At 38.0% G+C, this 12,890-nt stretch overlaps 1 protein-coding gene across 1 annotated transcript; it reads left to right on the forward strand.

Annotated features, from left to right (window-relative positions):
• The first annotated feature begins 1,028 nt into the window (after positions 1 to 1,028).
• Positions 1,029 to 12,230, forward strand: LOC126272378 (phosphopantothenoylcysteine decarboxylase). Its single transcript, XM_049975195.1, has 2 exons — positions 1,029 to 1,788; positions 11,583 to 12,230. Exons 1-2 carry the CDS (start codon positions 1,438 to 1,440, stop codon positions 11,856 to 11,858), a joined length of 627 nt encoding a protein of 208 aa, XP_049831152.1. The 5' UTR covers positions 1,029 to 1,437; the 3' UTR covers positions 11,859 to 12,230.
• Positions 12,231 to 12,890: the final 660 nt, after the last annotated feature.

Below are 12,890 nucleotides of genomic sequence, written 5' to 3' on the forward strand. Positions count from 1 at the left end.
AGAAAAACTACCTTAAATTGTGGGTTCCCTATAACAAACTAGGTCATTTCAGACGTCAGAGGAAGATGAACGCATACATGTGCAATAATACAATGCTACTAAATCTCTGAGGTGTTCAAGGCAAACCTCTGGCAGAGCTTTACAGTACCTAAAGATGATCCATAAAAATAAAGAAGCTTGCAATTTAAAATTTATATGTATGCGTCAAGATAAGTATGAGAGATTTTTTTGTACTGTAAGATCTTACCACTAATTATCCTCTGAGGATGTAATTACTATTACTTCTACTTTTACTAATTTTATAAACATCAATTAGGTGCTTAATATTTTGTGCTGTTGAAGTTGTTGCTAGTAGTTAATATTGCAGATAGTTGATTGTCTCAAACAGTGACAACGACCCAGCATAATGAGCAATAACAAATAATGCACTTGATTGAGATTTTGTTTTTAAGTAATTATTAATAATGTTCCTAAAATTGTGCATTCCTATTACTCACATTATGAATACGGTATACGATTTTATCATTCTATAAACCAAGTTTATCTCATATGACAGTTACGCTTATATCAACCACGAAATTCTAAAACAAAATGAATCAACAGTAGCAAAAGCATAGACTCAACAGTTTCTCGATGATCTATTCAGATCTCTGTTTCTGTAGGAATTTATGCTTCCAGAGGTAACAAAGTTATTGGGCAAAGCTATTAATTTCAGACTTTTTTGTTTAATTATGCAAATCATATTCGCATCCCTTTCGAGCTAGCTTTTGGTGATAGCAAGTACACACCGCTATGAACGACTATACTCATCCTTGCACCCTATTAATTATGTCTGCACCTGTGACTATAAGATGAACTCTGTTTTTTATGTAAGAAAGTGAAGAAGTAGAAATCTTACAACATGGAAGAGAAATAATTTATGTCGCCAGCCATAGTACAAATGGAATTGGCGCCGCTAAGATATGCCTAGTGTGGATTAAATGTTGACTTTGGAGAACAGAATATGCACCTTTGGTTTGTTTATACTATATCTTTGAGAAACATACGATTCAAAATAAATAACAGCTGTTTCCTAGCAGTTGATTTGCGAAGGCTTCCTATTTCAACAAGGTTTTAAAAGATTTCTGCTATGTCAGCTGTGACGTTCGGTAAAAAAACATTTACTCCTACGCCTCCAGATAAGGGCAGCTTTCCACTTGATCATGACGGCGTGTGTAAGACGTCTATGCTAAAATATATGATATGCCTACGCGAAAACAAGAATGACAATTCAAAGTGCCGGAAGGAAGCAAAAGATTATTTAGGATGTAGGATGGATCATAATTTGATGACTAAAGAGGAGTGGTCGAAGCTAGGCCTTGGTGACGTCGATGTAGAGTCGAAGAAATAGACTGTAACGGACTGCAATATTGCGTAACAAAGTGCTTTTGAGGAACGATGCCGAACAGAGATTTTGAAAGAACTCCCGGTGATGATGGCTCATTGCAACAGAAGAAACATATTTTGATAGGTTGTACAGGGAGTGTTGCTACTATTAAACTACCGAACCTTGTTGCATTTTTGAACCAAAAATATGATGTAGATATTCGTATAATTGTGACGAATCATGCACAGCATTTTTATTCGCCTGAAGATATACCCTCCAGTATATCAGTTTACACGGACAACGACGAGTGGAGTATGTGGTCCAGGCGAGGTGATCCTGTGCTCCACATCGAACTGGCAAAGTGGGCCGATATTTTTGTTATTGCGCCTCTTGATGCCAATACTTTAGCTAAACTATCGCATGTAAGTATACCAGTTTACTATTTTTAATGCACATTGTAGACTACACATTTATATGGGTAAACCACACTGTTGTCTGTTTATGGTTTACCTATTGTTTCATGGGATATTTTTGGAGCGGAATTACAGTCGTGTGTACTCTGGTCTTCGTGTGTTCTAGAGGTGATCAGAAATGAGCGAAAAGTGAATAACTGTAATGCCTCATATTTAGACAGTTACAGCTTTTAAAATAGATAGTGCATCCAGTTTTCATTAAACACGAAACGTTGACGACTTGTATTGAACTTTTATTTCCCTAGCAAATACGAAGCATCTTCATTGGCACACTCATGGTTGTAAGTTATTCTCAACAATACTCGTGTTAATTTATCCCAGAATGCAATTCCTTGCTGCATATTTACCTTTCTTATTGATTCCAAAATTTATTATTTTTCACAATTTTTTATGCCAGCATAGATTAATGTACTTCCAAATTATTTTGTTTGCTGTACAGGAAACAGGACGAACACATAAGGAGCAATATTCATGTATATTGTATATGCATTCTGTGATCGTACAGGTCTCGTGTATCTCATGATGATCTGTCACAACCACCACATGCAGTAATTGGTTAACGAGTTGTGACAATGGCCAAAGTGACAAGCTAGAACTGACTGGTTTCTCAGCATTTGGAATTAGTGCCTTGGGCTCTATTGTATAATTCAGGAGTTCTTACTACAAATATCACCCCTGATTGGTTCTAGTTTCTCGTTTAATTTCTTGCCTTTCAATTTTCTGGACGTTTTTCCTATGCAACATTGACAGTGTACAGTAGTCACTGTAATGTTTCATTTTTCCGCATGTCACCATTAACCTCTTTGACTTTGGTATCAGCAGGCCCTCATAACGAAATAACCAAATGCTCCATCATTTAACAGTTTTACAATATAATGTATAAAGTTCTTTGTACATATCACCTATGGCCCTATGTCAGCTATGTGACAATTGTCTGGTGATGCATTTTGAACTGAATTAAATTATAGTCTAATAACTGGCTATTTGGGTCAATTCTTGGTGTGAATGAAGAAAATTCTCATCATCACAGTGTTAGTTTATAACATAAAGTAGTTATTACCCTCAAGAAATAACCAATGGATGATGGTGATAACTGAAGATTCCAGTACCACTGGTCGCTTTTTATCTGTGACGTCACAAAGAGGGCGGAGACTCCTTTTCAACCTTCAATATGATAGCTGTGACACTGCGCACTACATTCACAAACGGATGCAAATAGTACAGAAACAATGTGAAGCTAATGGGAAAGCTGCAGGAATTATGTCATTTTGAGTGGGGAGAAACGAAATAGATGACAGTCCCAATAATGAAAACAATCCATAAAAGTTGCTCTTGTTAAAATGAAACAAATGAAATCCGCAACAATAAGCAAAACCTGAAGACAAGAACCTGGAAAAACTGGTATTGGAAATTTCGCTAATGTACAAAGATCAATCAATCTTGCTACCGTGAACCTACACAAAGGTACAAAAATCAGTACTGAAAATTTCATTTGACCTATATAGCTTTAACAAAATCCATGATACCCTTTACTTGACCAGTGTAGCTAAAATGAAGCCCGCAGTACCAGAAAACCAAAGCTCACTTATACATGGTGAAAAGTATTTAAACCAACAAACTCTGGGAGGTTGTAGGGGACATCAAAACAAATATTTTTCCCTATGACGAGTATTTAAACTGGTAGAGGAAGATCTCTGGCAGCAGATTAATTAAACCAACAAACACTTTTCCATTTTTTTATGACCAAGAGGCAACACATTAATACAACCCAATTTCAATTACAGTAGATTTTCAAAAATGCCTCCATTGACATGTAAACAAAGGTTATACCATTGGATCATGTTCTGTCTGACATGGGCAAAAACCCCAGGATTATCCTGAATTGTTCCTGATGCTGTTCCTATCCGGGCAACCAGATCCTCTTCTGATGCAACAGGATTTGGGTAAACAAGGTTGCACATCCCTCCCCACACAAAAAAGTCCAGAGGGGACATATCTGGGGATCGAGCAGGCCATGGTACAGGACCACCTCCACCAATCCACGTTTCTGGGAACCGTCGGTCCAGGAATCGATGCACACAACGTATGAAATGTGCCGGCGCCCCGTCATGTTGGAACCACATGTGTTGTCGTGTAGGGAGCGGGACATCTTCCAACAATTCTGGCAATGCTCTGGTGAGAAAATTGTAATAGTACCTCCCATTTAATGACCTAGGCAGCAGATATGGCCCAATTAAACAGCCCTCAGCAACACCTACCCACACATTAACGAAGAACCGCACTTGATGAGGTAGTATGTTGGTTATCCTCACTCCAAACCTTGCAAATTGTGCATGTTGAAGACTCCATCATGCCCGAATGTTGCTTCATCGGTAAACAACACGGAGGATGCAAATGTAGGATGCCATTCACACTGTTCCAGGTGCCACTGCGAAAACTGTGTTGTGGGTGGATAGTCAACTGGTTACAGGTTGTGGACACACTGTAAGTGAAATGGACGTAACAATTCCTCTTGAAGGACTGTTCTTACATTCGTCTGATTTCTCCCCATGTTACGTGCAATTGCAAGAGTGCTGGTTGAAGGATCCTACTCCACATGCTGCAAGAGAGCTTCCTCAAATTGCAGCGTTCTTACTGTGTGATGTCGTCCCTATCCAGGTAATCTGCTAAACGACCCGGTCTCAGGCAGACGTTGGTACACAGCAGCAAAGGTCATATGATGTGGGATGTTGTTGTTGATAAACCTGCTGTGCAGTTCGTCTGTTGTGGAGCGCTACGTAGTATGCACCAACCACGTCAGTGTACTCACTCGTTCCATTAGTAAACAGAGACAATGCACTACTACACTGGTGGACAGCAGTTGCCTTCAGCTGAAGAGCGTAATATGCTCTCTAACAATTGAAGATCATAATATGGCCTCTAACAACTGAAGAGTATAGTACAGCCTCCACTGGTTTAAATAATCCTCATAGGAAAAAATGACATTAGGGAAAAATATTTGTTCTGATGTCCCCTACAACCTCCCAGAGTTTGTCGGTTTAAATACTTTTCACCCTGTATAACTAATATAGAAAACCCAGCATCACTAATGTAGGTGAAAGAAACTTCATGGTACATACCAATCACAATCCAGCATTGTCACGAACCAATGTAAGTCAGCTAACACAAAAATCTACCAATTTAGTGATACCAAAATGTTGTCAGCAGCATGTCCACATTAGCCAGCTTCTGAAACCAGGATATCATATGGATGAATGCCATTTTGTCCAGCCAACAGTGCTACGTACATGGGTCCCTGGTCTCAGATATAGCACTGCCGGTCCATCTCATACCTTTTCCACAGACATAACACTTCAGGTACTTGGCAATTATACAAAATAACTACAGGGATTTATCTGTGGTCATCTGCCATTCTGGCACGCTGGTTCCTACTCATAAATTTCATTCTCATGTTCATCACTAACAAATGGGAAACAAAGTTAGGTCTCCAACCATAAAGCGCACATCACACTAACCCGAAAATGAATCTATTCCCTGTAACTGCCAACATCCAAATAACTTTTCAGCCGTCACAAACTCTTCCAATACTATTGTCATCAATAGCAGTTCAGAAGTCCAATGAACCATTAATGTCACTTACTAAATATGAAAATATAAACATTCCACACTAGATAGAACCACTGCACCCTCCAACACACGCTCTGCAAACACTATCCATTTGAAATATTCTTTACTATCATGACGCCGCACAACACAACAGAATTAGGTCATTTGTCAAAGGAGACAGGTGGTACTGTAAACTTCAGTTGACCTAGATGATGTCACTAACATGAAAGAGTTAGAAAAACGAAAACAGACCCTTTAATAGTATCTTGATGGGAATAGAGTTTTGTGGGGTGTCCTTGTTTTTATTAGTGCCGTGTTATTCATAGTCATTGCATTTATATTATAGAACTACCTTAATCAATGTCCCTGTCTCCCATTCAAACATATTAAAGATATCGGACTAGGCTTTTGTTTTTGAACATTTTGGTTGAAATTCAGATGATGAGCTATTTCCATATGTGCTTGCTGCTTTACTGTGTTCAAATTCCATCAACTGGAAGTTCTGAAGCTACGTCATTGTTTTTAGATATTTTGGAGTAACTGAAGCCCTGACACCTCTTTGCAAACTTGCAATCGAACTTTCACCTTTCAATCTAACTTGGTGCCACAATTAAGATTTCATATTCACATTCATGGGCATGTCAGCTCAGGCAAATTGTAACCTTTCAGCCTAACCTATACATTATGCCACACTACATATCAGTTTGTCACCATAACCTACATTTCAAGAAATAGTGTATATGCAAAAAAAAAAAAAAAGGTCCGTTTTGTTTTCTCTTTGCAAGCATTTAACATCATAATACAACAACATGATTACATCATGGCATGGAACTGACATCCAGTATAGATAGATTCAGTTACCCCAAATTTTGGCCTCTTTTGTAAAAGATATGTATAACTTTAAATTACGTATGTAGTTTTTAATAATTGTGTTTCAAAGATGTACATGTTGCCATAGACATTGCATTCACTAACAGCACAGAGGCCGTACTGGTGAAATTGTTTTCCTTGTACAATATTGAACAGTCTTTGTAAGTTGGATGTTATGGACCAGCATGTGACATGATATTCTGTGTGTAAGTCTGCGTACCTTGGCTTATGGTAAAATTGTCTGAGTCATTAGGCTGCATGATGTGCCTACTCAAAGTTCAGTTCTCAACATTTTGATCCCTATGCAGGCATATTGATCTTCAAATTCTACTAGTGTCCTTCAATGACTGGACTGTCAAAAGACAGTATTGTGTTCAGTTATAAGGACTATTTTCCTGTAGTTGAAATATCACAGAAAGAATACAGTTTCAGCTACAGATTTCCATCTTCGAGGCTACTTGCTATCATGGGAGCAAACACCTAGCCGCGGCAAGCAAAGAATGTAAACAACTGAGGCAATACAACAGTAGTATTTTTAATTCAGCCTATCTTTCAATACCTGCTTTCAGTATTTACTCAATAATGATGGATTAGACTGAAGATTTTTACCCAGTAACTCCATTTCTCTGGAAAAGTGTGAAGCTAGTCTTTTTATAATTGAATGCGGCACTATCTATTGATAGTGTTCAGCCATCCAGGGTCACCACTGAAGTCATGAAGACTACTCTGTTAGCGGGATTGAAATGTCGAGTACTGAAGTAGTTTGAAGAGGAGTATGATGTGGATGAATGACTTAGAGGAGTTTTTTTTCTTTTTTTTTTACTATCATAACGCTCTATGTTGATTTCAGTACGCAGACTTATGTTCTTCACTGCTTACCCCATGTAGCAGTTTGGTATTTTTTTCATTTTTGTCTTTTATTCCAAATTTAATCCCACTGAAATAATGATGGGGGTTCTCCTGAAACGTGTCATGGGATTATAAATGATATTATTTTGGTTGTTGGTGTAACTTCCTTTGCACACTTTGTCGTTCTTTAGTGGATAATAACAGTAATAAATTGCAAACAGCAGCATGCAGTGGAAGAAACATGGACACTGTAAGTTCACTGTAGCTGATATTTTAATATGTTGCCAGAGAGAGAGAGAGAGAGAGAGAGAGAGAGAGAGAGAGAGAGAGAGAGAGAGAGATGTCTGTTGTTGACAAAGGCCTTAATGGCTGAAAGCTTTAATTGTGAGAGTCTTTGTGTTGTGCCTATCTGACTCAAAATCTTCGCTATATGGTGAGTAGCAACTTTCCTTCTCATAAAGTTGTTACATATATAGTTTATGTTTGATCAACTGGCTGAATTATCAAAATTTGGGACTTTTGTTATCAGTTTGTTATTTTGTAATGTGTTTTTGCAACTAGAAATTTGTTAATTCTACTTCGTGGTGAATGCCTAATTTCAAGCCTTTCTGAGTGAGTTTCATAAAAAAAAAAGTTACAGTTTTAATTTAGCTTCTTTCATTCACTGAAGAGCCAAAGAAACTGGTACACCTGCCTAATATTGTGTATGGACCCCGTGCTCACACAGAAGTGCTGCAGCATGATGCGGCATGGACTCAATTAATGTCTGAAGTAGTGCTGGAGGGAATTTACACCATGATTCCTGCAGGGCTGTCCATAAATCGGTAAGAGCACGAGGGGGTAGAGATCTCTTATGAATAGCCCGTTGCAAGGCTAAATAATGTTCATGCCTGAGGAGTTTGGTGGCCAGCGGGAGTGTTTAAACTCGGAAGTGTGTTTCTGGAGCCACTGTGTAGCAATTCTGGTTGTGTGGGGTCTGGCACTGTTCTGCTGGAATTGCCCAAGTCCTTCGTAATGCACAATGGACATGAATGGATGCAGGAATTCGAACAGGATGCTTACGTATGTGTCACCTGTCAGAGTCATATCTAGACATATCAGGGGCCCCATATCACTCCAACTGTACATGCCCCACACAATTAAAGATTGTTCACCAGCTTGAACAGTCCTCTGCTGACATGCTGCGTCCATGGATTCATGAGGTTGTCTCCATACCCGTACACATCCATTCGCTCAATATGGTTTGAGACAAGACTTGTCCGACCAGGCAACATGTTTTCAGTCATCAACAGTCCAACCTTGGCGTTGACAGGTTCAGGCGAGGTGTAAAGCTTTGTGTCATGCGGTCATCAAGGGTACACAAGTGAGCCTTTGGCTCCGAAAACCGTATCGATGATGTTTCGTTCAATGGTTCGCATGCTGACACTTATTGATAGCCCAGCATTGAAATCTGCAGCAATTTGCAGAAGGGTTGAACTTCGGTCATGTTGAGTGATTCTCATCAGTCATCGTTGGTCCGATTCTTGTAGGATCTGTTTCTGGCTGCAGCAGTGTCAGAGGTTTGATGGGAAATCCCCACTTCGTTACTACTTCGGAGATGCTGTGTCCCATTGCTCGTGTGCCGACTATAACACCACGTTCAAACTCACTTTAAATCTTGATAAACTACCATTGTTGCAGCAGTAACTGACCTAACAACTGCGCCAGACACTTGTCGTGTTATAGAGGTGTTGCCGACCATAGTGCCGTATTCTGCATGTTTACATGTCTCTGTATTTGAATACACATGTCTATACCAGTTTCTTTGGTGCTTCAGTGTAAAATCCACTTTCCTATGATAAACATTCAAATTCTAAAGAACCTGCTGTCATTCAGTCTTGGACACAGTTATAAGTTGTTTTTGTGGTGGTGGGTCAACCAGAATTTGTGATACCATCTATCTGCTTTGATCTGTGATCCAACTGTGCTGTGTTGTGTGACATCCTGCTATCATGGCATATTTGAAATCAATCACATTTTCACAGGGCATGTTGAATTCGGCATTGGTGCTTTCTAGTGTGGGGTGTAATTGATTCATTGGACTGCTTTAATGCTGTTTGTAATAATGATATTGGAGGTGTGTGTCGCAGCTTGCTAGTGAATTATTTTGATGTTGACAGTTCCGGGTAACAATTCTTTTGGGTTTCAATGTATTAGTGCAATATGTTGTTTATGGTTGGAGATTTAATTAAATGTTTAGTTTTTTGTTAGATATTGATATGGCAACATAGTTCACGAGTGGGTTGTTGATACCACAATGGGGCATGGCCTGTTGACCATGATTAAGTTCTGACAGTTGTCCAGTTTAATTGCTGAATATGTGAAGTGTCATGTTTGTGGAGAAGCTATGAGACTGACTGAAATTGTTGGGCGTATACTATTGTGTAGGGTATGTATATTTAATATGTAGGTTATATTAAAAACAAAGATTCCAAGACTTACCAAGCGGGAAAGTGCCGGCAGACAGGCACATGAACAAAACACACAAACACACACACAGAATTACTAGCTTTCACAACCGATGGTTGCTTCTTCAGGAAGGAGAGGGAAAGACGAAAGGATGTGGGTTTAAAGGAGAGGGTAAGGAGTCATTCCAATCCCGGGAGCGGAAAGACTTCCCTTAGGGGAAAAAAAGGACAGGTGTACACTCGCACACACACGGATGGATATGTGTGTGTGTGTGTGTGTGTGTGTGTGTGTGTGTGTGTGCGTGCGTGCGTGCGAGTGTACACCTGTCCTTTTTTTCCCCTAAGGGAAGTCTTTCCGCTCCCAGGATTGGAATGACTCCTTACCCTCTCCTTTAAACCCACATCCTTTCGTCTTTCCCTCTCCTTCCTGAAGAAGCAACCATCGGTTGCGAAAGCTAGTAATTCTGTGTGTGTGTTTGTGTATTTTGTTCATGTGCCTGTCTGCCGGCGCTTTCCCGCTTGGTAAGACTTGGAATCTTTGTTTTTAATATATTTTTCCCATGTGGAAGTTTCTTTCTATTTTATTTACATCATCATTAATATGTAGGTTATGTATGTGTTTCTTGTATTCCGAATTGGTATTACTGCAGTTTTTATAAATTTTGTGCTTGTGTTGTTAATTTGGGTAATTATGTTGGACTGTGGTTGATAATTTAAGTTTTAAGTATTACATATATTAGTGAGCTTTGATGATGTGGTACCACAGATGTCATTTTAGCTATAGGTCAAATGAAGTGTTTGATACTGGATATTTTTTGACCTTTGGATGGTTTTATGATATTGTGGATTTCATTTGAGCTTATAGATCAAGTGACATTCCTGCTATCCATTTTTGGAACTGTGTGTGGGTTTGTGGTATTATAGAGCTCACTTGAGCTATGTAGGTCAAGTGAAATTTCCATTACCAGCTTATTTTCTTGGCTGGTTCTTTTATTGAGATTTTGTTGATTGTTGAGGATTTTATTTGCTTGATTTTTGCATAAATATTTGTTTTGGCGTATCTTCATTATTAGGATTGCCATTAGTTAGTTTGTCCTTGCCCAAAATGCCCTAATTTTTGTGGTTGTTCTGAAAGTTTCATGTTATTTCTGCAATTCAATATTTTTCGTCTGTTTGGGTGCATAATGTGTGATGTTATGATTGCTGTATTGTACAAGCTTAAAAGAGGGAAGCCTGCCAACTTCATGAAGTCACGGGTAAAAGCTAGTGGGTAGTAACAACAACAACAGTAATAGTAATGATGATGATGATGATGATGATAATAATCCTTCCTGAACTTTTCATTATTATGGTTTTGTTTCAGTGATCATTTTATTTGCTCTTTTGCTGTACTATCTATTGTAGAAATGGAATGATTTCTGCTGTTTTTATTTGGCTCTCTCTTTCCTGTGATGTTTCTCTTGATAGGTGGGAACAACATTTTGTCAATTAGTTCTTTATCCATTTTATTTGATCTTTAGAAGGAGCTTTCAGTTACTCAATCTTGAGGCTTTTTTCTTTGTAATTTAGATAATTTTTTGCTGCTGTCACAGTATATTTCAATAAATAATGCCTTCTTGTGTATGTTTGTGTCAATCTGGGCATTAGAAACAATACATAAGACTAATCTTGATAATACTATTCACTGTTTTGGATGAGCATGCATTGGTTAGAAATCATGTGTGTTGTATATGTCTGACATCAGTGGTAGTAACATAAAAATAATAAAAATAACCAGTTATGTTTTCATATTTGCAAGCACTTTTATTGCTGTTATGCGAGGTTTCGCACATGGCATACCATTCATAATATAGTAGTTGCCAAGAAGACTTATGGTTGTACTGGTACAGAACGTCATTTTTCTTGGTGTGCTCTGCCCTACTATTATGTTTAGAGGAAAAATACCTTTCAGTGTTTCATATTTGATTTCAGGGTATGTGTGATAACCTGTTGACATGTGTTGCAAGAGCCTGGGAAATTAAGAAGCCACTGCTCTTCTGTCCAGCTATGAACACAAAGATGTGGGAACATCCAATCACAGCCAAACAAATTGAGTCACTGAAAGAATGGGGCTACTGTGAAGTTCCCTGTATCTCAAAAACTTTGATGTGTGGTGATACTGGTTTGGGTGCAATGGCTGAGATAGATACAATTGTTGCAGAGATCATGGGCAAATTAAATAAGCCACATGAGTCTATGGCACACTGATTACTGATTTTATATTTTTCATGTGTATGTAACTTGTACATAAAAACTTATGTCCACAAACAGTGATAACTTTGGTGGAAGTCAAATTATAGTCAGTTATGTAGCAACTTAAAATTTAATACTTGTTATGTTCTCCTCACTGCCCTCATAACATCCATGAGCTATGGTATTTATTGATTTATTGTTATATTACTCCTTCCTTTTCCCATTCCCTGTAATCATGTTCTAAAACGAACATTCAGTTTTTCAGGGATCAAGTTTGGCTAGGCTATGTGTAGTTTTGTATATCATTGTATAACTACGTAAAATAACTTATTTTTAATGTGGGTATATTTTTTCAAATTTATTGAGTAAAGCCTTTTGACAAATACAGTGAGTCTTTGATAAACACATTACCCTAAACCGCAACTTAAAAAAGAAAAGAAATAGTATTAGAAAAAATTACTCTACTGCTGTGTACAATAATTAGCAAATGGTCTTCCATGTGTTTTAACATAAAACAGAAAAAAAGTGGATAATATTGAAGTGGACAGCTCAATGTTAAGCCACTGCAATTTTAATAAATTGAATCATATTGCGTTTTTAAATTTAAATCCACACTAGTTCAGTTATTCATTTACTTCATAGTTTTCACAAGATATTTCAATTCACATCGACCAATACATCTTTAAAGAGACAGTAATACAGAATGAGGCGTATTCAAAAAATTTGGCCATAAAAATACAGTTGTAAAAATTTTTTATTGGTAGTTATAGTTTCTTACAACTCTGATTCACTTTTCCACATAACTGCCATTAACTTCTGTGCACTTTTTGTTACATTGCTCATATATCTTCCTTCCGTTGCATAGAAGTTCTCCTCCTAGAAATCAGACCATCTGGCAGCAGCAGTCTCAAGTTCTTTATTATCTTGTCCACAAAGCTATTGTTTCAGAAGGAAGAAAAAGAATGGCCACTGGGTACAAGCTTGAGATTATTGAGTGGGTTGTGAAAAATTTCCCAACAGAAATACTGATTCTTAACTTTATTGTGA

Source organism: Schistocerca gregaria, chromosome 1 (genome assembly GCF_023897955.1).
Source record: "Schistocerca gregaria isolate iqSchGreg1 chromosome 1, iqSchGreg1.2, whole genome shotgun sequence".
In the NCBI taxonomy this organism is placed as follows: domain Eukaryota; kingdom Metazoa; phylum Arthropoda; class Insecta; order Orthoptera; family Acrididae; genus Schistocerca; species Schistocerca gregaria.

What these genes read in the sequence shown, in the direction of transcription:
- LOC126272378 (XM_049975195.1), top strand. Translation starts at nt 1,438, where the DNA reads ATGCCGAACAGAGATTTTGAAAGAACTCCCGGTGATGATGGCTCATTG. An exon ending in CTTTAGCTAAACTATCGCAT is followed by an intron (nt 1,789 to 11,582) that starts GTAAGTATACCA and finishes ATTTGATTTCAG; the next exon opens with GGTATGTGTGATAACCTGTT.